General features: G+C 37.7%; 1 protein-coding gene across 7 annotated transcripts in view; it reads left to right on the top strand.

Annotated features, from left to right (window-relative positions):
* The window catches only part of dia (diaphanous related formin 1), a 58,888-nt gene that overhangs the window by 12,766 nt on the left and 20,076 nt on the right, over positions 1–26,046 (top strand). For 4 of the 7 annotated variants that reach the window (XM_087358883.1, XM_087358882.1, XM_087358886.1 and 1 more), the window contains 11 exons: positions 2,776–2,946; positions 5,291–5,395; positions 5,648–5,844; positions 15,950–16,259; positions 17,735–17,845; positions 18,974–19,209; positions 20,015–20,145; positions 22,117–22,265; positions 22,747–23,136; positions 23,797–23,939; positions 25,029–25,296. In XM_087358883.1, coding sequence (XP_087215009.1) covers positions 2,776–2,946; positions 5,291–5,395; positions 5,648–5,844; positions 15,950–16,259; positions 17,735–17,845; positions 18,974–19,209; positions 20,015–20,145; positions 22,117–22,265; positions 22,747–23,136; positions 23,797–23,939; positions 25,029–25,296 — 2,211 coding nt within the window. Of the gene's footprint in view, positions 1–926; positions 1,081–2,775; positions 2,947–5,290; positions 5,396–5,647; positions 5,845–5,873; positions 12,650–15,949; positions 16,260–17,734; positions 17,846–18,973; positions 19,210–20,014; positions 20,146–22,116; positions 22,266–22,746; positions 23,137–23,796; positions 23,940–25,028; positions 25,297–26,046 lie in introns of those variants that run through there. The other 3 variants (XM_087358885.1, XM_087358884.1, XM_087358887.1) reach the window with 3 other exon arrangements.

Genomic DNA, 26,046 nt, shown 5'->3' with positions numbered 1-26,046 from the left:
GCACTTAGCTTTATGGGTCGACGGATCGCATCAGGAATAGCATTCGACTCTTCTGCCAGAGTCACCATCTACACACACTATCAGTTATCCTGATATAATTTCTCTTGTTTTTCTTAAGAGCTTGTAGTCGGATTTTGTTCCTTGCGAAACGAGCCACAATCGCTTCTTTCCCTGTCGCTCTACATTTATTATTAATAATAAAAATATGTCCTCAATCGTAAGATAAGTAATTTTGATTTTGTTATTACATCATTAAATGACCCTTTTGGTCGATATGTTCCAAGCCCTAACCTGAGGAATGGTTGCTTATGGTGTTGTGTGTGGGTGGGTGAGGATTTGTCTAAGCGGTTGCTGGCCATAATATGTACCTAGAAAGGAAGTACCATTATTCACTGTGTTTGGTATCGATATATGGCCACACAGTCCTCTGAATTCAGAATACAAATGGCATCTTAATATGTACGCAGTATTATTTGAACAGGATGCCTGTTACTACAAAATGATGATGATGATGATGATGACAGCTGTCACAGATGAAACTCATTATGATTCATAATTAATCCTTGGGCATTTGGTAGGAATAATACCCAAGACACCATTGATACAAATCTGAACAGCTCCCATTTAACATTGAAGTCAATAAACCTGCCATTATTGTTATGTGAGACAGTAACAGAATTTGTTAGTTACATAGTTTGTTACAGGCAGGATATTATTTTAAAATGGCTCCCAATCACTTTCCAGTTTTCCAATTCACAGTCAGTTCATGTTATAAAACATCTGCAAGTGATAAAGTGTCATCAAATCACCAAGAAGGGGAGTGACATAATGTTGAGTCAGGTTGAATTGCTGCCACTCCTGTCTGCCTCCAGTGTGGCCTTGCTGCACCATAGTCCCATCACCCGTAGTTACATTCCTCTCTCAGGATCCAGTTGTGTCTTATTCTCCAGTGGAGTCAGTACCATACGCACTGCACTGAAATGTATCTGATCAGTAATGTTTTTCAGGTATTATGATGTACTTTATAGTGGATGACTTTGTTTAGCAGCGAGAAATAACTTGACCTCTTAAATGAAACAGGTGCTGGAAATATGTGTTATATTTATTTTAATGATGTAAGATATTTTTACAAGAGAAGGTCATTTGATGACATTGTAGTTGTAAGAGAAAGCTGAAATATAGGATGATTTGAGGAGGAGTGTTTATGTGACTGCTGTTAAGTGCTTGCTTCTGGAAGGTTAGGCCAAAAATGTAATGCTCATCTGTTTGAACTCCAGAATCACTTGATGAGTTTGGACAAAAAGTTAATTTATTTGGGATTACAGATGTGTTATCACCAGTGCTGATCAGCTTGATAATATTAATAATTAAGATACAATATTATTAAAAATAGATGTTACATTGACAATTTAAATGTTGGCATGATTTGGTGCCTGAATTTGTCAAGGTTTGTGTAAGAAAGATGTTTAAATATATTTTTTTTTACTTTTATGTTATCTTTGTATAAACTCCTAATAATGTTAGAGTGGTGAAATGATTATGATTTGGGCATGAAGCATGAATGTATAAAAGATAAAACAAAATTTTGGATGGAACATTTCAAAGGACAGTACCATTTGAAAGACCTAGAATGAAACAGGAGGGCAGTATCGAAATGCGTCTTAGCAATGTGGGTTTGTGGGAATGTTAACTGGATTGAACTGTTTCATGGTATGTCGTAATGGTGAGCTTTTATGCTAGATTAATTCAGTGCTATTGCATTACAGCAGTCCATACTAATCTACACACATTGTATGTATGTAAGCAAATAACTTGAACTCTGCAATTATATGTTAAAACTCGATGTCTGTATTCACTGCAGGGTCAAACAAATGATAGCCATGAACCAGATATGGTCCTAGAACTGAATTATGGTCTAGCTACCTAAACAAATTTTAATTAGTGTAGTTTGCTAAAATTACTCCACAGTACATAATATTCTTCCAGTCAGTGACAGGAAATACGTATACTTTTTTGATTATAATTGTGTCACTGCCCCACACAACATTTAAATACTTCTATTTTCTAAGTTTTAACACTCGCATAGTAAAAAGAAATCGAGTGATAGTTTCATACTTGCATCTTGTAACGGTTCGGAAGCATGTGACATCATAAATCTCCATTTCTGGTTAGCTCGTGAAAATGATGTAGTTTTGTGACTAGTTCCAACTGAAATACGTACTCACGTTGGATAACAGTAATAACAAAATAAAATGCCGTGAAAGTATTCTTATAGGTCTACAATTTCAGGGTGAAATAATATGAATATAATTGAAGGTTCCAGAGATATTATGCTAAGTTTCTGAAAATAGCATATGTGAGATTTTTCTTTTGTGTACTCATATGATCAGTGAACATTGATAATGTCTGTGAAAGAATAACATGAATGAAGCTCACTCTTTGTGTACTATTAATATTTCTTAAGGAGTCATACATTAAGATCGACAAGTATAACGAAATCTTGTGACAGTGTTGCAACATCCATTTGTTGACTTGACATGAAATGATCCCTTTACCACAATGTCCCAGACTAGGTCTTGGGTTCACCGTGGCTTCTGTCCAGTGGTTACTGGGTTTGCTCAGAGTAAAGTGGACAGGGTGTGAAACTGACCACTTCCCCCATCTGGTACCAAGGTTAAGAATGCTTTTACCTGATTTTTTTTAAGTGTAAGATTATTTGCAGTATGCATACAAGACATACATTGTTCACACTGTAATAATTTTTTTGTGTTGCAGCTGGACACATGGTTTGGGACGAAAAAGAAGGAGAAGGGCCGGGGGGGTAGTGGCCAACTCCCCCGGCCACACTCGGAGTCAGATTTCAATGAAGTGGAAGAGCAGGAGCTCTTTGTAGAGCAACTTGATGCTGATGAGAAGTTTCTGAATGAAAAATTTGAGGAGATGCTGGTTTGTATTCAGATTTCTTTAGGAATGAATAGAGTTAGTTATACTGTAAAGCAGAGATACCCAGCCTTTTCGGCAGCTGGGTCACATTGAAAGATATGATATGCTACAGGGCCAGAGCTTTCAAATATATTTCATTATTAATGTGAAACTTGGGCCTGCCTTTGCTGCACAAGGAAACTGCGCAAGGGAATTTACATTTTGATGTATAAAGTGAAGCTTTCACAGCGACTGAAGTTCATGAAAGACTCTCGGATTGCAAGCTGCATGCTACAAAGCAGGGCTGTGGATTCGGTACTAAAATCTTCGACTCTGACACAGACTCCCTCATAAAAGCTGAATATGTATTAATAATGGTAAACCTACTAAAATGGTAAATGGTACCACAAGATATTTCATCATCACCACGTGAATCATCAGGCTACTTTTTAGACTTATAACCTATATTTAAATATAAGTCTAATGGTTACTGCAGAAATCGGTTGATTTGTAGACAGTTTGTATTGTTAAGGAACCAGAGCCAAAGTTACAAAGGATTATTCCAACACCATGTGGCGCAATGCCATGAATCTCCCTAAGCGTGAGGCTGCCAGCGGCTCACATGATAGTGATAGTGTTAAAATAATATTTTCCTAAGATTTCATATCAGAGTTGGCGTTGGTACATTTTACCGACTCCGGCTCCGACTCCACCTGAAATTGCTTCCGTCTCCATGACTCCGACTCCACAGCCCTGCTACAAAGGATCAGATTTGCTATGCAGCAGCCCTGAGGATGGGAGCAGAGATTGTTCTCGAAACGTTGGCAGAAGATACGGTTTATTCACCATTCAGCTACCTGACGTGGCTTATAATCTGAGAGTCTTTCATCAAATTGACATTTTGTTCAATTTTTGAAATGTGAATTTGCATCACATAATATAAGTGCTTATCAGTGATTCTTGAACAGATCCTTGCTTTGTTTGGTTTCATATGCCTGTTCTTATTAAGCCTGTTTACATGTATATGTGCTGCCAGATACACATACAAAATTTTATGTCACGTTACATAATGCAGAGAACTGAGATGCTGTTAAAGAAGCATAAAAACTAATTAAAGCTTCATGGTTGAAGCTGCTATGCAGAATTGAGTTATACTGCAGTTCATCAAGTTATGATTTCTACTGGAGCACCACTGACTTCAACAGAGAATGGGTTTTCAAAGATATATGTTTGTGGTGTATAGCTACAAAAGTCATTGAATTTCATTTTAAAATTCTGAGCCAAGGAATCGGTCATTTCAACAGCATGTACATTTGGGAAGAGAATAATTACTGATTCATCCATGTGAATCAGCTCACAGGAAGAAAAAGGACATAGTATAACATTTTCCAAATGTTTTTGAAACAATTTCAGGTTCATTTCAAAAGCTAAAAGCTCTGACGGTCCCAAATATATAAAAAATGAGTTCCTGTGTGTCTTTAAATTTGGTATTTAAGTCATTTACATGGTGGATGATATCACACAGCAATGCCAAATCCCAATGGCACTTCTGATCACTAAGTTCAGCAGAAAGTTTACATTTCTCATTTATGAACATTTCTATTTCTGTCCTCAAGCCTGAAAAATGTCAACGCTGCCATACAACTCATCCATCAGACTTCTGTATGTTACAAGACATATCCATGTTTAGCACAAATTTGTAACAAAAAATAGATCGAAACATGATTAAGTCCATGACATCAAATAAAGTTCATAGCTGACACTACAACTTTCATAGTATTTTCAAACTTCAAAAATTTCCAGAAAATGCTTGTTGAAGGATGATGTAGTGAAGTTCTGAAGTTCCATGTTGAATTCAAGATTTTGTTTGTTCATTTTTACCTAATTGTACCCATCATCTCTGTTTTCTTTACAATCATTCTTGGAGGACTGGCTAGCGTGCCTCTTCTCTGCTCTCTCTCGCCCAGTGACACTCTCACAGATCTGTGTTTTTCCTAGCAATACCTCTTCCTCCCCCACCCCCCATGTAGACATTGACCCTGAAAGTGACATCTGTGTTGTTTGGTGAAGTAATTAAAAATGTTTAGCATTTATTTTGGCTCATCCCTGAAAGTTGAAGTTTTACATTAAACTCCAATCATGGAAACCTAAGGCTCTTGGATTAATTAATCAGTGCCAGAAATTCCACTCAGAGTAATACTAACCTGATGACACGTCTGAAATTGTCTAAGCTTTACAGATGTTCTGTCTGGTTTGATTCACATTTACAAGTCAGTTTGCACATTCTTTGGCTTTTTCATATTTATTATATGTTACAGCTGAAAACTGTCCTAGGTACATTATAATGATTTGTATCTATTCTCTGTAGAATGACATGAACCTATCAGAAGAAAAGAAACAGCCATTGCGAATGCAACCCTCTATGAACAAGAAGATGATGCTTATCAACCATTTTAAGGGATCACTAACACAGGTACAGATTCACTGTAAATATGGAATATTTTTTGTTTGATTGAGTGAACAAATTGGGCCATTTCCGCCAGTTGTTTCGTATCTTTTGGGTTGAAGCATTGTGTGATTACCCTCCTGATGGAGGCAGCAAGGACGTCTACAGCGTTGGTAAACTTTTACCAGACTACATAGCACTACAACCCAAAAGACAACCATAATTTGACAATCTCAAGTTCTACTTTGATCAGGTGTTCATCACTTTGTATGATTGCAGGATAACTGCAGTAAATTCTCAAAACCTGCAGACTACATCCAGTACCTGAGTACACCTGATCTCAGTGTCAACAAACTGTATGGGTGTATAGAGTCCCTAAGGATAGCGCTCACCAATAATCCTCTCAGCTGGGTACAAGAATTTGGTACAAAGGGTTTGAAGCAGGTTTTGTCTATACTCAACGAATGCTATAGAAAGTAAGTACATTATCAGTTTGCAAATATGGAAATCAGGAGAACGGACAGCACTTTTTTTATCTTGTGTGTGCTTTTCTCATATTAACCCATTAAAACTGAGTGGTAACTATACGTACCATCTGATTTAACAATCAGTAACTGCTCTGTGCCCACAGAGTGAATTTATGGGTTTTGTGTGATTGTCAGAATATAACAGTGATTATCTCGCTAACAGCATTAACCAAATGATATTTGTAATGGAGATGATGTGTTTTATTTGAGGTAGGGACTGAATTTTTTTACTAATGTTTGGACAGGCTTGACTATTGCAGTGATTTTTGTAATGCGTTAATATAAATGTCCACAGAAATGTAAAACATGATCCCAATTCAGTATCTCCAGTACATACCACACCGCATTCCATAAAAATGACTGCTTATCATATACAAAGCAAGTTTCCCACTTATTAGTTACATACCTGACAGATTTGTCAGCAGTAACACAAGGAGATGAAATGATTGCTGCATGATTTTGGCTAACATGTCATTGTTATCGGCTGGTAAATTTTCTGTTTTTAAAACAAACTTATGTTACATCGAACTCACAAATGTCGTGTATCAAATAACAATCATTTGTCCAGTACAGATTGGTTAAAGGACTAGAGTCCATTTACGCAGCCCATCTGATGCCAAAAATTAGAGATATACTTCATGTACATGGTTTCATTAGAAGGTGTTGATACTGATTACATGGGAATAAAGATGCTATACTTACAGGTGGGAGGGGGAGTTCAGTAGTCTTCAACATAGGGTTCTTCACACTTGTTCTGTAATTTCTTCCAGTGTTGAAAGAATCTCTCAGACTTAATTTTGTAAAGCACCCACAACTGTTTAAGTACAGGGTTATTCATAATTCCCTGACACATTATAAAAAAATCACCAGACTTGAATGGTGCAAAGGATGGTAACATGCGTCATGCAAACTCTCCAAGTTTGCAGCAGCACTTGGAGGAAGATGGTTTCTCTGAAAAATTGATTTTCAGTGACGAAGCTATGTTTCACGTTTATGGGAAGGTGAACAGACACAATGTGCGGGTATGGGGAAATGAAAACCCACATGCCACAATTGAGCACATTCGGGATTCATCGAAACTGAACATTTTCTGTGCGATATCCAAAGAGAAGGTGTACAGGCCATTCTTATTCGCCGAGGCAACCATCACTGGCACGTCCTATCTTGAGATGATGCAGGAATAGCTAATCCCGCAGCTTTATGATCACAGTGATAACTTCATTTATCAGCAATACGGGGCTCCGCCACACTACCACCGCCTCGTCCGCCTGTGGCTACCTCAATCATCATTTTCCGTAACGTTGGATCGGACACATGGCTGCCAATGACCATGCTCTGCTTCGCTGGCCTCCCCAATCACCTGATCTGATGCTGTGGTACATTAAGGACCAGGTCATTGTTCCGCCTCTGCCACGGGATCTGCCTGAGCTGTGAAGACGAATCGTCACTGCCATCTCATAAATCGATAGTGACGTGCTAGAGCGGGTGTGGGCGGAAGTGGATTATTGGCTTGACGTTTGCCGCCCCACAAAGGGCGGACACAGAGAGCATTTATGAGGTATATAAAATAAAGTTGGAGAGCTTCTCTTTCTATTGGCTTGTCCTATGTTACCATCCACTGAACCATTCAAGTCTAGCGGTTTTTTATAATGTGTCAGGGAGATATGAATAACTGTATTTTTAAGTCATTAAAATTCATCCACTTACTAATGTATTCTTCAATTTAATAAATAAAAAATGTACAGGTAGGAACTGGTTAGAAGAGACATTCTCACTTGTGGAGTATTGTGTTTAGCTACGAAGTGCCACAAATCTGGACTGGGTGAGCAGATGCACTCTCTTAGTGAAGTTGCTACTTACAGAGTCCCACTTTTGTGGCCATTTATAATGCACTGCGTCATGTCTCATTACTTGTAAAGAGAAATGATGGTCTGACCATGTAGAACCTGCTCATGGGACACAGCATTCTCATAATCGAAGAAAACAATAAGCATCACTCTGATTTTTCTGCACACTTAACATCCTTCTTTTGGTCCCAGAAAACAAGGGATTTTTCCTTCTTGTGGATGCTATTGTTTGGTGGTGGTAACTGTAGACCCATGTTTTACCACCTGGTTTGAAACTTAGGTCGTGTGCACATTGGCAAATGATGAGTGAAAAGCGTTGAGAGGTGTTTATATCGGTAAACGTTTATTAGTGAATACTGTACACAGAATAGTGTCAGCTGCAACAGTGCAGGTTGTGGCTTCTGAATGATCCACAATTATGAAGAGAATTGTTAAAATAAAAAGCATAACCACAAGCATGCAGTGTTGGGAATTTCACCATTTGTTCAGAGAATGTTGGCAAGATCCCTAATGGATTTTGAGTTTTTGCATGTCTCTTGCAACATTTGACTGTGTTTTGTCATGAGTAAAATACCAATTACAGAAGAAAGTACTAATTTTAAGAAACCTGTTTTCCTACAAGAAAGGCTGTTTAATTTAATAATGTTTTTGAGAATTTATTTTATTATTTACAGTGAATTTTATTAGAAATATGCAAGAGAATATTTTGTGGGCATTAGACATCTTAATATTTAGGGATTAAAAATTAAATTAAATCCGTGGCGTAACAGCTCCAGAGAGCCAAAGCCGACTAGCTTGACTGCTGGCCTCACATTCACATGCCTAAGCAGAGGTGAACGATCATCCAACCAGATATAGGGTGACGTGTGGTCAGCACGACGAACCCCCAGCCATCGCTAGCTTTCCTGGCCGGATTATGCTACACATTGTAGCTCTCCAATTTTCTCACGATGCTGGGTTGGCACCGGTCCCATACACTGGTCGAAAGCTCATGAGAAAATTTCTTCTCCCCCAAGACTCGAACCACCGCGCATTCTGTATCGCCGGTCCGAAGCATGATGCCTCAGACTGCGCGGCTATGGCGCAGGACAATATTTAGGGATATTATACATAAATTATTATTTTGTACCGCTGGAACTGTAAGTTGAGAGTTTACCTACTCTTGATGCATTTGTGCTTCTATATACATGACTAGATCACATTTTTTGTTTTTCCTCTAACTTCCAAATTTTCTAGTGGACCGAGTTTTCCAAGTATGACAGTCAGCTAATCACGAAGTGGTGGCCCTCTCTGATAATATATAAACTTTTTGTCCAAGTGTAAATCAACTTCAGGATTGGGCTGTCATCTCTTGTGAGACTGGCTTTTCTGGGTGGGTTCTGTGTATTAGCTTGCACAATGAGAAAACTTACCTGCTGACTGAGATGATGAAGTTGTAGATGGCATGCCCTATCTCTATTTGTATTATTATCCAAGGTGCCTTTCATATAGTCTTCACTATAATTGTTCATAGAGATAGAGGGAGTAGAATGGGGAAGGTTTTCGGTTGCAGAGGTTTGAAGAATAGTCTTGTGTTGTGAATATGTTAGATTCCAGTTTTGGTTCACAGTCTTCATGCAGCAATTTTTGTGTAAATACTGAACCTTAACTTATAATAGGGTTATTCATAATTCCCTGACACATTACAAAAAACTGCTAGACTTGATTGGTGAAATGGATGGTAACATAGGACATGCCGATAGAAAGAGAAACTCTCCAAGTTTATTTTACATCCCTTAATATGCTCAATACCCATGCGCTGCTTCGTTGGCCACCACGATCACCTGACCTGGCGCCATGTGATTTCTTCTTATGGGGGTACGTTAAGGACCAGGTCTTTTTACCGCCTCTGCCACGGGATCTGCCTGAACTGCGAAGCTGAATCATCGCTGCCATCTCACAAATCGATCGTGACATGCTGGAGCGGGTGTGGGCAGAAATGGATTATCGGCTTGACGTCTGCCGCGGCACAAAGGGCGAACACATAGAGCATTTATGAGGTATATAAAATAAAGTTTGAGAGTTTCTCTTTCTATCGGCATGTCCTATGTTACCATCCATTGCACCATTCTAGTCTAGCAATTTTTTGTAATGTGTCAGGGAATTATGAATAACCCTGTATATACACATTATTCCTCAATGTAGATAAACAGCATGCTCTACAATTGGATAAGCAGACTGGATAATTTACATAAATATATTTTTTTGTCTTTTGTATAACAGTGACAGAAATTAGAATTTATATACTTCATACCAAAAAAAAGTTCTTTTTACCTAAAAAGCCCACAATAATTCCTGTTTCTTCCCACATCTTACCTGTTTTCTTATAATCAGGGTGCCCATCGTTCCACAAAGGCAGTTTTGCTTGTGCTTAAGAAATAATTATTTCCCTATCAGAGTTGGAAAATTTATTTTTTTGTTTGGATATGTATGTATGTTGTGACACATCCAATAGTGAGAATAAACTGGTAAGCAACACGTAACACTATCACTCACAATTTAAGGTAACTAGAAAGGCAATGCATTGCATTTTCTCACAACTTTTGCTCAGTGGTCAAGGTCAGTGTACACACTTCCTTTTAAAACTGTGTGTTTGAATTATTTCTGATAACGCTCAACACTTAATGCTAAACACTCATCGCTCATTGCTTGCCAGTGTGAATGTGACCGTATTTAGGAGTCTTTTTCAGTTTATGCACTCCATATTATCTCCTTTACAGTTACTTATATCTTCGAATTTAATGGGGTTTGAAAATATCTTTTAAACTTCCCTTATGACAGACATATTACAATTCCTGTAATATTCATCCGAGTCATAAAGAGGTTTCTTCTGGCCAGATAAATTTCCATGTTGTACTGATCCTGTATGACTCTCTTGAATGTTATCATATAAATGATGCAGGAGAATGTTGTATTTACGTTCTCAGAATGTGTGTTTTCCTGTAGTGTACAATGTTTTCCCGACACTATACAGTCTTAACTACGGACATTGTAATTAAATATAAACTTTTTTTGCTCCATTAATTATTTTACCATTTCAGTGATTTTAGTTATTGCAAAATGTCGTTTTTTATTTTGAATTTGTCAACTTCACTTTTGAATCATTGGCTACTGTGAGGAGTTAGTTACAGTCTTGCCAAGTATGCTTTTAGCTTACATTGTGCGAATGTTTTGAAATTGACTATTTATTATTTAATTCATCTGTTTTCTCGTTCTGTTGCATGTACTGTGCTTGTTTAATTTGAATTTGCATGTTTAATAAGGCATAAACAAATTTCTTTAGAAGAAAAATTACTACAGCACGTTGACAAACATGAGGACTTATTTCCTTGGTGAAGCATCCTACATTGTCAGTATAAAATGTGATCCTGCTTATTCTGTGCAAAAGTTTCATAATATCTCACGAATAATTTTACATTTTTTCAGGATACTATATATTTTTAGTTTCTGGGTATTACACATGGTAAAAGTATTTGTACAATGGGCAACAAAAATCAAGCACTTGAAATGATCTAAATCCCCAACAGAAGTGATGTAAGCATGCAGCTGGCATCATATGAGGCTCGTCCACAAAGTAAGTTTCCCTGGGGCCGTTTACAGAAACAAAACACAATTTCATGGAAATATTTATTGCAACAGATACAGCAAGTGTCCAGCTATTTTTCAACACATTCGCCACCAGAATTGAGACATTTGTCATACCGTGGGACCAACTTTTGAATACCTGCGTCGTAGAAGTCTGCCGCCTGGGATTGGAACCACTGTGTGATAACCATCTCCGCCTCTCTGTCATTCTCAAAACGCTGACGCTGACCGGACAGGAATTTCTTGAGGTGTAGGAAAAGATGGAAATCACTGGGAGCGAGGTCCGGGCTGTAGGGTGGATGATTAAACACCTCCCAGCTGAACTCCTGCAGGAGACTTGCTGTCCTTCGAGCCATGTGCGGCCTAGCGTTATCACTGACCGCACTTCACAGTCGGCGGAGTTGGAATAAGAACCTCCATCTTCAACAGCTGCAACGATGCTACTGTGAGAACGCGGGAAGTGCCGTTAGTGCATGCGCCATGCTACGTCATTGCTCTATCACGTACGCACAGTCGCTTCGCGCAATATAAGGTTTGCTAGCTGTGGGACGAGTGGGAAACTTACTTTGTGGACACGCCTCGTAATTCTTGTCATTTTTGAGTTCTGTGACCGTCTGACAGCAAAATGAAGGTGTTGGCTATATATACTTCACTTGGTTGCCTTGTAGAATAGTTGGTATGGTAGGGGACTGACATTAAAACAAAGTCCTTTCTAAAACATGTGTTCTTTGCAAATTACATTTTTTATGATGAATAAATATAAAATAAATACCTGCTTCTTTTACACTCCTAGCCTTGTCAATGTAGCGCACAAATAATACAGTGATAATGTGAATGATAATAATGATGATTACTTTTTGTTCAATAACAGAAAGTTACCACAATCTGCATATTTTAGCATCCATTTTCAATTGCTCTTGATGCGAATTCCACGCTGAAGCATTAAAACATACAATTGAATAATATAACATGAGCACAAGTTTGATAGGTATTTGTGCCAGTACAACAAACACATTGCAATAATATATGTAGAAATCAGATGTCAGTAATACAAAATACAAATTATTACATTAGCCCTTACAAGGGCTATTTTGAAGACCTGGTATTTTTAATAAGGTGTTAAGAATTTTTAAGCTTCAACCGTGGATGTCACAGAGCTTATTTCTTCTATAAAGAAGCCACAGATTTGAGAGGGTTAGATATTTTGAATGACGTGTATGTTCCCTCCTTCGTTTCATGTCTAACTTTCATTGGAGTATTTTGTTCACCAGCGGCCACTACTGGTAAGTGAGTGATAGCCAAGCACTTCAGATAGTCCTGGACATTTCTGCAATACTGCCTTACTCAGATAACTGCTGTTGTTCTGCACTTAATATTTTTAATTGTTTCAGAAGTTACTAACTGTGAATCAACATTTAAAAGTGCATGCTTCATTTAAATTCATGAAATTTTAAATGTACTTGGTGTCAGAGATCTTATTCTTCCATAACCCTTATGTAGCAGAAATTGCAGATATGTTAATTTATCATAATGTTAAGTAATATAATCAAATCATTTCGGGGTCTGCAGTGGCCGCATGGTCTAAGGAGTGGGCCTTGTGCCACTTGGTCGCTGGGACCATGGGTTCGAATCCCACTCAAGCCATGGATGTTTTTCTGTGTCGTGCTGTCCTGTGTACAGGTAGAGGCCTTGTGACGGGCCGATCGCTTGTCCAAGGAGTCCTATCGAATATCTATAGATCAAGCCAACGAAAAGTTGGGACCCGCAGTGCTCAGGCACTTGAAGAACGGGTCGTTCCCAGTATCCCAGGTGTCATATTTCCTACTCTTCTCGTAGTATTGGTTTTTAATTTTACAATAATGAGATGGAAGGAGTAGATCCTGGAGAAACAGGTTTCAATGGTGTGAACTGTGTTTAAATGTGTCAGGTTAGAGTGGGATTCTGTGAAAAAGGTGATGAATTCTCAAGTTCTGTTAGAAGTGGTTTCATGCAGAGAACAGTGATTGTCATCTGATCAAAGAGAACCCCGACCCATGTTGTGAGATTTGATCAGAGTTATTGTGATGGACAGGGACATGTAGCATGCATGTTTTTTTCTCTTTCAGTTCAACCTCTTCAGTTGGTATAACATACAATCAATAATCAAGGATGAAGGCATTAGCAGTACTAGAAAAACATGATGTAATTGTTTTGGAATTATTAAGATGCTAATCAGTCTGTCCTCTAAAGTGATTTAACCCTTTGAAACTAACTGGTAACTGATTTAACAATCAATAACTGTTTGTTTTGTATTTATTGGTGTTGTGTGATTCTTTTATTTTATATTTATTGGCTTATTGTGATTCTCATTGTAAACAGGCATTATTTTCTCGAACACCTTTAACCATTTGATCTTTGTAATGTTGAAGTGTTGTGTTTTCTTTGTCGGACCGCTTAAATATTGTTTATCCTGGATCCAAGGAGTTAAATAGGTATTGAAATTTGAGAATTAGAACTGTCTAGCCTACCTAACACACCACAGTCACTGGGGTGACTGACCATATTTTTCATGCATCTAGCTAATGATTTCTGACAAGTTTTAAAGGATACATCCTGTTGTGTGTTGTAGGTTAGGTTGACAGTCCATCTATACAAACATTCTTGATTATAGTTTCAATGTTTATTAAGAATTTGCAATAATTTTTCTTGACTTTCTAATAAACATGAAAACTATAATCAGGAAGTTTTGTTCAATTTCAGGTTTTTATTGCAGTGGGTCTGAAGATGGCTGTCTTCTGGGTCATTGTGCCATGTAGTCTGGTAGAAGTTTACTGACGTTTCAGACATCCTTGCTGCCTCCATCATCATGGCATGTGTGTTACTCAACACCCTGTTGATGGAGGCAGAAAGGACCTCTGAAACGTCAGTAAACTTCTACCAGACTACATGGCACAATGACCCAGAAGACAGTCATCTTAAGAATTGTTGTGTAGATGGAATATCTGTACCTCACCATTGGGATACTGGTTATAATTGATTTGTTTATGACTATGTTGTGGTTATAAATAAATGAAACATTCTGATAATATAGTTGGAGTGTCTTATGCAGGTTTATAGTTAAAGGTAGTAATGAGTTCAGTCTGAAGGCTTTATTTTGTGAATCTTGACCAAACTCCATTCTTATATATTGTTTATAATTCAAATTAAAAATAATTAAACATTGGTGAACATTTGTTTACAGTAATTGTTAGGCAAAATGAATGCTGGCTTAGGATCTTATTCAGTGGCAGTAATTTGCGATCATGTTTAGGAACTTTGGTTTTTTTAACAATTTTACAAGAAAGAATTATTTTCAGTTAGCACTGCCAACTACCCAAGGACTGCCCTTTACTATGTAGATTGTTAGATCTTCAGTTCTTCATGTAGATACCACAAGTGTGTTGATGAAAATTTGTAAAAATCAAATTATTAAATTGTTATATATGTACATAATGAAAGCATGGAATAATATGGCTCATTCTGCAGATTTAAGATATTTATACTCCCATGAAGTAGGAAACATCATGCCTCTGTTCTAGTTCACTTTGTCTGAGAAGCTACTAGTCATTCAGCTTGCCAAGAATTTCCTAGTCTTTCCTGAGATCTGAGGGTCCATTAAATTCAAAGAGCCCACTGTTGGATCCTGCATTGAACCGGTTTAATTCAGTCCACATATTCACACCCTGTTTATTTAAAATGTAATATCATATCATCTATCTATTTTCACATTTAGGTGGTGTATTTTTGTGTTTGACCATTAGATATCCTCCATAACATTTTTTATTGGTGACATTTATTGACAGAAAGGTAAACAGTGTACAATCAGCCTAAATTAAGATTAATCTGAATGTGTTGCTTGTTTGATGATACTTGGATAATGTAACCTTTAACTGGACCATTTACACAACCATTGTGTGATGCGCTAAGTAACATTAATGAAGAATCAATTTAGATTATAAAGTTTTTTCTCATTTAAAGGTTTGCTAATACTTATATTGCTATTACATTATTCATATGGATAATACATGTATTTACAAAAGTTGACACCTGTTTTCCCTGCATCAAAAGATTTACTATAAGGAAAGGCATCGCACATAGCATAAATTATTTTAACCTGTGTAATACTAAGTACTGACTTAAAATGAAGAAGAAGGGCATGGAAAGGAGTGAGACATCTCTTTGAGATGTGGAGAGGAAGCATTGTACGTGGCAAGATACTGGATGGAGCATCATGAAAGGGAATATGTGTGCTCATGTCAGTTTACTTGGCCTCTGCACTCATTAGTGGTGATTTTGGCTTGATGTTTTATGCCTTGTTTATAACGTAAGATGGCAGAGCAGGTACTTACCATTCAAGTAACATTCTGTGTGTCAGTGTTTGCTCTGTTATGTATGTATGCTGCTCATAATGCACATACAGCAGGGTAATGTTATTGTGGATGGCAGTGCTAAGCGGATTATGCCATACTAACGTCCCACCCCCTTCTTTAAGATGCCAATATAAATGAGATGGATTCAGTACCATTTTAATGTTTTTACATTTTATATTCATATTTATTTGGCAGTGATAATCGGTATGATCGTATCCAGTCAGAATGTATTCGCTGCCTTAAAGCAATTATGAACAACACAGATGGGATCAAGTTGATGTTTGACCACAAAGAAGCTCTTACGATCCTGGCCCGTTCGTTGGATCCATCAAAGCCCAATGTAATGCAGCAGGCAGTCCAGGTGTTGGCTGCCATCTGCCTGATCCCACCATCGGGACATGAGCGGGTGTTGGAAGCCATTACCATGACAGGAGAGATTAAAGGACGTGAGAGGTTCCAGCCAGTGGTTCAGGGTCTCATGGTGAAGAGTCACTCATCTCTTACAGTGAGTTATGGTATTATGCCAGCTATGAGTCATCTGTTTGTAGTCTGTCTGTTGAACCTATTCATGTCATGTGACATTCTCCTGAGTGGGCATCCAAATTATCCTCTTTATATTGCAATGTATTTTTTCTATCAGACCTGTATGGGAATTTATGATTTTACTTGTGTTGGAAGTGTTGGAATAATTTTCTGTCTCTATGTCTTATATATGCTCATGAAATTTTTAAACTTATGTTTTCTTCTGAAATTTGTTTATTTCATGCTGTTCACCTTACAAATTTAGTTTCTACAACTAATAGTAATTTGTTTGTCCTACTTTCCTTATTTTAGAAGGGATAATAGACTTATGGTATATTACAGTGTCTGTCATGTTCATCCATGTGTGTTTTCCATAATAACTTTTGAAACATTTAATAGGTTTTCATGAAACTTGATAAGAACATTATGCCACTAAACAGCCCTGGTTTAGAATTATTACTTTTGTGTCATTGGTAGTATAAATATGGCAGCTATGTGAACTTATGATGTAGGAGCAACGCTAGAGCCATTTAATGTAATTCTTTTTGTGATATGGCTTTGTGAAGACAATTTTTATGTAGCATGACATTCACATGAAATGTAAATTTGGCTCTTAGCTTATTGGTAATAATTGTTGAACTGTAATTGTTAACATTGAAGGCAAAGTTATCTGTGTGCTTGAACACCATATCTCAGAGATGTATGTGGGAGTACAGTTAAAGCAAAGAGCTCAGGAGAAGTGGATCATGCTGTTCTTCTTAAACGTTTTGTCTTTGCAACAAATAGCCGATTTTAGTGTGCTTTCCTTGGCAGAAAGAGGGTTAACTTTTTCTATTTCTGTGGCATGGTGTGACTTTACTTTCCAAAAGATTGTCTTTTAGCTCTCCTTTCACACAGTTCCCATTTTGATTTTAAAAGTAAAGCCATCCTTAGGGGAGAGGAGGTATAGCTCCTACTTCATCTCAACCATGGGAGCACACCCTGGCTGCACTTTACCACTGGGAAAGGACCCTGGTGCCCATTGGACAGGAAGGTGGATGGACTCCAGAGCCAGTCTGGACGCAGAGGCTAGAAGAAGATCCTTTGCCCCTGTTGGAGATTGAACTGTGATCATCCAGCCTTTAGCCAGTCACTATACTGACTTAGCTACCCATCTCATCATCTTGATTGTTATTAATCAAAGATTTAACACTGTTCATTTCAAAGCCCTTTAGTGGACATGAATTATCCATCTAATCTGTAAAAAGTATTTCTGAACTTAGAGTAGCAGAAAGACTTTATAATAACAATATGCAACATTTTAAAAGTAATTTCTATCTTATTTGTTTGTTTTGTGGGGGGCTCTGCACCAGCTTTAAAAATTCTCAAAAATGCCTGTTGTCATGTTAGAATTAATAACAAATATAGATTATACAATTACTACGGTATTTAATTGAAAAAAGAAATGATTGGTTGCAGGTGGGATGTCTTCAACTCATAAATGCAATAGTTGCCACTCCAGATGATATGGAGTACCGTCTCCACCTGAGGAATGAGATTATGAGGGCAGGGTTGATTGATGTATTAGAGGTAAGTGTTGTAGACAAAAATGAATAACAGGCTGTTTATTTTTAGTTACTTTTCTAATTTTTTAGGTTTTGTCTTGAATTGTGATGGGACCAAGAGTGTTTGCTGGAGATGTTCTTTATCACATTTGCCGTGCAGAAAAGCCAAAGTAAAATCTGCAGATGCAGCAGTAAGTTGTCTGCTCTACGTGCCTGAATATAAGTGAACTTTTGTTTTGCTAGCAAATGGATCTTTTAACCTTCAAGAGTACAAAGGTGTAAATGGCCAGTAACCCCCAATCACTCAAAGTTAAATTCTGGGACCAGTGCTACTGGTGCATGTTTTTGCTTAAAGGTCTATATCTTCAATAAATAAAATCATAAAACAAGAATCATCTTTGTAAGCAGTGTTCAGTCACTTATTAACTTGTTTTTAGAAATTTTGAAATATATTATACAGTTAATGTTTTTAAATTTGTGCAACAGATACACCAGTTTTATATGTAAAATAGTTTTTATTTAATTTACTTACTAAAAGAACATTTTATGCATTATATAGAATTAGTTTTGTAGTCTGCAGCTTCCCCAATACTCGGTCCACAGTCTTTTTCTCACTTTTCATCCATTCACATGTCAAGTACAAGGTTTACTGCTCTATGAACAAACCCTTATATTGTAGGTAAAGAAGAAATTGTCTGATATTGCATTTTTAAGTTGTTATAAACATCCTACCAAACAAAACTAGGTTCTGTACCATTTTACCAGCATAATACCAATGACAGTACATGTTGGTTTCTTGTTCAAATATCATAATTAGAAATTCTATAAAAAGTAGTTTCATAATTTCCAGGGGTAGACTTTCTTGCAAAATCTGGGAATCCCAACCCAGGTGGTTGGCTTGTTAATGGCAGTGCAACACTCGCATTGCTATTGCTTTGGTCTGCTACATACCTGCTGTTTCCAGGCGCATCTTTGTGTTCGTCTTCATCTCTGCTGCCTTCAGAGTGAGAAGAGGAATCCTGATGAGGCGGCAGCCGGTCACTTACATTAACAGTGGATATTTCCTCTTAAAGTAGTAGGTCAGAGTGCATGAACTGTCAGTCGTCAAATATGATAATGATTTTTGTCAAGGTGACAACTTCTTTTTCCTCAGACTCTGGAGAATGATGCCAGTGGGGACCTAACAGTCCAGGTGAAGATTTTTAATGATCACAAAGAGGAAGACTACTATGAATTTGTACAACGTTTTGACAATGTTCGTCTTGAACTGGATGATATCAATGATTGTTTTGAAGTTATCAAGAATCTTGTAATGGACTCCAGTGCTGAACCATACCTGTTATCCATACTGCAGCATCTTCTGTTTATACGAGACGATGCACTAATAAGGTGAGAAGTACTTTGAGTGTAAAGAAGTAGGCATCATACTGTAAATTAATGGAAACACTGATGTAGTTGCTAACCAAGTCCATGGTATGAGGTATAATCTGAATGTTCAGTTCACCACCGTCACAAAAGACTATTTGTCATTGGATCGTATGCTGACTTAGTTCAGTCCAGTTTACATTTCTGTTGTCAGATTCCATCCTGAAACACTTTTGTCTAGTTTGCATCTCTTTCATCTGTCAGTACTTCTGGATTTTATGTCCAAGATCATTTCCGGTCAGAAATGTCATGTGAACATAGGTATTTTTCTCAGTGGTTATGAAGCTATGGATATTTGAAATTTAAGTTTCATGCTCCTTGCAACATTCAAAGTTTGATGATATATATAGTGATATATATATATATATATAGTAGTGACTGCAGTGGCCAATTTTGCAGAGCACAGTGACCAATCCATCAGTCAGGGGACTTCTCATTCAGATAGTCTGCCACATGTCAACATTGGACTTATGTCAGGAGTTGTATTTTGTGCATGAATGACCTCAGAAATTATTGTCATAAAGTCACCAGGCGGTCAGTATAGAATGAGATGTGAATTGGATAAACTAGTTCAGGGTAGAATCCTTTCGCGTGCTTTTATCATAATGACAATAAGCCTTTTGCATTTTGTACTGAGGGACTTCTCAGTTACTGATTAATTGTCAGCTCTCTTCTGAATACCCTGTTCCATAGAGTTAATTGGATTTAGTACGTTACCGTAGTGTGGTTTGGTTCTTTTCAGCAGAGTGTATTTTTATTTGAATTTCAGGCCAGCCTATTACAAACTGATAGAAGAGTGTGTATCTCAGATAGTGCTGCACAGAAGTGGTTGTGATCCTGACTTCAGGGCCAAACGTAGATTTCAGATTGATGTGCAGCCCCTCATAGATACTCTAGTCGGTAAATGTTGGGAAATGATTTTCCAGACACATTGTCTTTAGTGTCTGTTGCCTCATATTTCAAAATGTTAGCTCAGTACTGTATACATTTGCAGTATTTCTAGGGCATATTCAGTTTTATGTTTATTTTAACATGTCAGATGTTTTGGGATGGATCCAACCATATCCTCCTAGGTATTTTTTTTTGCAGATAAATTTAATGCTTCTCCTTGTAATACAGTAAAATTTTGATGCAAGATGGTTTAATGCTCCTTATTTTAGTACAGTAATATTCCCAATTGTTTATAGATTTTTAAAAAGTCTGTGATTCTGTTAAAAGAAGTGCTATATAATATTGTTATTGAATTTGGTATACCAAAGAAGCTAGTGAGTCTAATAAAAATGTGCTTAAATGAAACCTGTAGTAAAATTTATGTAGGTAAATATTTAACTGACTCATTTTCCATTAAGAACGGTCTGAAAAACAAAGGAGATGTTTTGTCTCCATTGCTCTTTAACTTTGTCTTAGAATATGCCATCAGGAAAGTCCAAGCAAGATATGTAGGAGGGTTTGTAACTGATTGGGACACATCAGCTATCGGAATATGCTGCTGATGTTAATTTATTGGGTGATAATATAAATAAAGAGGAACGCAGAAGTTTTACTAGAAGCTATTGCTATTTTGAAATATGAGGTTTACATGACATTTGAGAGCTCTCATACTGTATGTTAGTAGCATTTGTGTGTGTGTGTATGTCTGTATGTTTGTGAAAGAGAAAGAGAGCATGCTTGCATCAGGATATAAAACTCTGATAAATTTTATATGCATCTATATTATTACTACAGTTATATCCATTTACTAAAGCAGTGAGTGTAATTGTAACAAATCAGCCTTTAGTCTTTAAATGAATCTGTGCATTTTACACGCACTGAAGAGTAGTTCTGATTTACTTTTCTCACATTGTTTCTAAATCATTTGTGTTGATTAACAATCCATGTGCAGTCATCCCTGACTGGCTGTAATTCATCATGTACCTCTTCTAGACTTATTCATCTTCTTTTAACATCTTTCACCTCAAACTTGGGTTGTTCCTACTAAATGCGATGCCATTGCTTGTTAGGAATCCTGTGATATTAAATTGTGTGTTCAAAGGATTTTAGTGTCTTGTATCCTAATTCATATAATTTCTGTTTTGTCTCAGTACTATTTATTGCATTTTCCAATTTTTTTCTAAGCTTTCGCATTAGTGATCCCCATGAATTCCATATGTCTTGTGACTGACTCTTATCCTGTCTGGTCATTGCTCGTGGTTCTGTTGCATGTAGTGTACTTGCTTAATATATATATATATATATATACACACACACACACACACACACACACACACACACATACAGGGTTATTCATAATTCCCTGACACATTACAAAAAATCGCTAGACTTGAATGGTGCATTGAATGTTAACATAGGACATGCCAATAGAAAGAGAAACTGTCCAAGTTTATTTTAAATACCTCATAAATGCTCTATGTGTTCGCCCTTTGTGACGCGGCAGACGTCAAGCCGACAATCCATTTCCACGCACACCTGCTGCAGCATGTCACGATCGATTTGTGAGGTGGCAGTGATGATTTGTCTTCGCAGCTGAGGCAGATCCTGTGGCAGAGGCATTACAAAGACCTGGTCCATAACATACCCACATAAGAAGAAATCACATGGCGTCAGGTGATCGGGGTGGCCAACGAAGCAGCACATGGTTATTGAGCATTTATAAGGGATGTAAAATAAACTTGGAGAGTTTCTCTTTCTATCGGCATGTCCTATGTTACCATCCATTTCACCATTCAAGTCTAACGACTTTTTGTAATGTGCTAGAGAATTATGAATAACCCTGTATACATATTTTAACTTTATGATAGTATTGTTAGTGGAATGTTTTCAATTTATATGCTCAGAATTTTTTTAATACCTATGACCTATACTGGTTGACAGAAAAGTCTCGTGTAGAAGATGAAAGGAAATTGGTTGAAATGAGTCAAAAGTTAGAAGAAGCCATTGCAAATAGACAAGAGACAGAAGCAAAGCTTGCTCATGCTGAAAAGAAGTTGTATGAGTTGGAACAGCTTTCTGGAAAGGGCAAGGTAAGGAAGTATCATTCATGTCATCAATTTCTTGTGTCCATGCCTGAAAATATTTAAGTAGATTGAGGCTGTGCACATCTTTTGGGTACAATGTTTTTAAAAAACTGTAGGTTCAATTCAAAGTCAGGAGGTAAATATAGTAGCACTGAGATAGGTTTCTCCATATCCTGCTTTTTGTCAGTGCTAACATATGGTGAAACTTAATATCAAAACAGGTTCTCAGATGACATTTTACCTTGACCTAACACATGTGTAATTTTAGAGTCTATTAGTTTTAATAGAGAATCATGTGTAAGATTTAGTGGCTCCTACTTAGTTTCTAAATCATTATTTATGTATAATTTTGAATTTCTGTAATACATAAACTGAGGAAAATAGAATTAGCTCTGTTTTTATGTATCCTTGCAAACCCTGGCGCAGTTCAAATAGAAAATTATGTGGTGTGTGTAAGGAATGGTTAGGTTTATTCTGCATCTTGCAGGTTGGTGGGAGTCAACTCTCTCCACTTGTACCAGGAGGGCCACCACCACCCCCAATGCCAGGGATGGGAGGTCCTCCACCACCCCCGATGCCAGGGATGGGAGGTCCTCCACCACCCCCAATGCCTGGAATGGGAGGTCCTCCACCACCCCCAATGCCAGGGATGGGAGGTCCTCCACCACCCCCAATGCCAGGGATGGGAGGTCCTCCACCACCTCCGATGCCTGGTATGGGAGGTCCACCGCCTCCACCTCTGCCTGGTATGGGTCCACCACCACCACCTGGATTTGCTATGCCAGCCATTCCCAAGCCTGATGTGCTGCCCTATGGATTAAAACCTAAGAAAAAGTGGGAAGTGGAAGGCCCTTTGAAACGAGCCAACTGGAAAGCAGTGAGTACTTTGTGATTTGAAGTGAAGCTATTTTATAACAACATACTTGTGTATGCTGTGTTTGTAGTTGTACCGCAGCAGTTAGAAGTTATAGTGCAGAAATAGAATTTGTTGTATGAATTCTCGCTTCATTTTTCAAGGCGCTGGTACAGTTCTGTAACATTCTGTTCAGTGAGTATTTGTCATCTTTCTTCCTGCATAGCTTTTTTGCACTATGGCATCGTTTTGTTGATGGTGAAATGTTATCATTGGTATCTGGTTTCCCAGGAAATGAATCTAATTGGGTTAGGGTTGTTACTGTTTTGATTTTTTATCGGGATCTTTTGTTTTCAGTTTTTTTCAATTCAATGTGGGAGTGTTTTTCCTGTATTTACTATGTTTATTTTTAGTAGTGTTTTGAATTTATTGTATATGTGAATTCGATTTCTTGGATCGTTTTCCATTGCTGTCAGGAAATTGTTAAGAAATTTGTTTTTTATACTGAAACTGTGAAATATTTCCAACATATGCTTGATTGAAATAAAAATATTATTATTAAGAGTAGTCACTGCAGAAAAAATTTGTAAGACATTCTATGTTAATTTTATATTTCTATTTAATGCAGTAGTAAGCGTATGTGGAAAGACTTATAAAATACTGAACTATAGATTTAATCAACAGATCTTACCCCAGAAGTTGTCAGAAAAATCATTCTGGGTAAAGGTCCAAGAGGAGAAACTTGCTTCCCCAGACATTCTTACTGGACTGGCGCAGAAGTTCTCATCTAAACCTCCTTCAAAGAAGATGGATGATGTTGTAGATAGGTATGTCAGATGTTTCTACAATTCATTGGTAGCAATCCTGTATTTGCCTGCAAAAGAGCAGGCAGATTTGTAGAAGGGAGATTAAATTTTTTCCCACAACATTGGAATATTTTTTTGTGTGTCTGCCAGCACTGCTGAGGCTTGGTCATGCTGTAATTCAAGGTCAGACAGTGGCATGCATGCCAAGTGGGCATGACATAAAACTAGCTAGTGTACTTCTTCTAAGGCTCTCCGGTCCGTATTCAGTCCATGGCCTCCTCAATTCTCCTCTTCCATTCGGTCCTCCGTTAGGTCCGTCTGTCCGAGGCTTTGATTGAGGTTTCAAAACATCTTCCTTTTTACGGTGCAAGGTTGTTAGCCTTGCGACCAACCCCCAACCTGGAGGATCAGGGTACCTGTCTTAGTCTGACCTCTCCCCCTCGACCAATCTGGCTAGGGAGGCCCTACCAGTAGCTCTTGGGATCACTGAGGTACTCAACCCCCACCACCTCTACAAGGTGCAGGTACCATTAAGTGGGGAGCTAGTGTACTAGAGGTTTGCATTAAGGATGAGTAGTTTACTGTAGTGCTTTTTTGTGGTGTGAAAGAGTTACGGGGTTAAAAGGCATTGCTTAAGCATGCTATGTGGTTTGTTGTTGATGTAGCTGGGCATTGCCACCTGTCTGCATCAACAACTCAGGTTTGCCAGCTTATAAAAGTGTTGATCCACTTGAATATACTATGTTGTAACAAAAAGTTCTGTCTCTACTGGTCAGTGATTAATTTGTTGTCGCTTTTTCAGTTTGTTTTAGAACCGAATGCATTATTTGAAAATAATTTGGTAACTAGCCAATAAATAGCAGTTTCATTAGTAGGGTTATTTCTTTTGAGCCTTCATGTGGATTTTGTTTGTCAGCATTTCCCCAAGCTCAGATATAATGATTACTTTCCATGATTCAGTTGTCAGAGCATCATTAAATGTGAATGAAGTAAAGCAAATAAGTTAAGGATGATGTCAGTATGAGAGGCTGTTAATGATACTTACTTGGCCCCGAAGATTGCAACATAACCCACGGCCTAGTGTTGTATTTATAACTTTGTCTGTTACAGGGCTGGAACAATGAAGAAGGTGAAAGATCTGAAGGTACTTGATGGTAAGGCAGCACAAAACATTTCAATCTTGCTCGGAGGATCCCTGAAGCACATGAGCTATGCCGATGTGAGAACGTGTGTTTTGCGTTGTGATGACAGTGTGATAACAGACAATGTTCTACAGCAACTCATATCGTATTTCCCTCCACCTGACCAGCTGAAGAAGCTGGAAGAATTTCGCAGTCAATACAGTGAACTCACTGAGGCTGAGCAGTTTGCTGTCACGGTAAGCCACGCTCTTGTATACCATTCCAGTACATATCGTAATACTTAAAATTGTTGATGTTATTAGCAAGAACGCATTATGGGCTGGTCATGTCTGTCCGTCCATCCATTCGATCCAACTCAAGAACTACTTAATGGATTTGGATGAAATTTGATGTGGAGGTTGTGCTGTACTGCACAACCTCAAAATTATACCTTTGAATGTCCTAAAAGCTGTGATAGTGAATGTCAGATGAGGAAAGTCATGAGGTAGATATTGAGGTACTGCAATCTGGTGGTCAAGGTGGGAACTATTGAATGAGGCAGATTTAATACCTCTAAATGCACATTGCAGGAGAACATGTGTGGATATTGTGTATTCCAATGTGGGATGATATAAAATTTCTGAGCTTGTTGTAGCTTAATCAGGTTTTTAATATGGGTTTGAAATCCAGGTGGTACATGTAGCATTTCAGTAGTGTAGTGTAGTGTAGTGTACTGACTCATGCAAATTCTTTTTTGAAAGTAATTTGCAACAATTTGTGCTGATGTATTCTGTTTCTTTAACTTATCAGATTGTCTGCTGCCGACACACTATGCCAAGAAAGCATTCTTTATGCTTTTCATAAGATCTTAATACCTGAAAATGAAAAAAAAGTGAATAGAATCTTTGTTAAGTCAAGCTCTTATTAAACCTAATTTTTGAGATTTGAGGTTTTCAATGCAGTAAAATTGTGGATAATGGTCTTCTGAGTTGTGATGTTGTGTAGTC

This window comes from Zootermopsis nevadensis, unplaced genomic scaffold, assembly GCF_977971745.1.
Source record: "Zootermopsis nevadensis isolate Lab colony 2312 unplaced genomic scaffold, Znev_1.0 Znev_ptg000030l, whole genome shotgun sequence".
Lineage (NCBI taxonomy): Eukaryota > Metazoa > Arthropoda > Insecta > Blattodea > Termopsidae > Zootermopsis > Zootermopsis nevadensis.
This window is presented reverse-complemented; position numbering and strand designations above follow the sequence as displayed.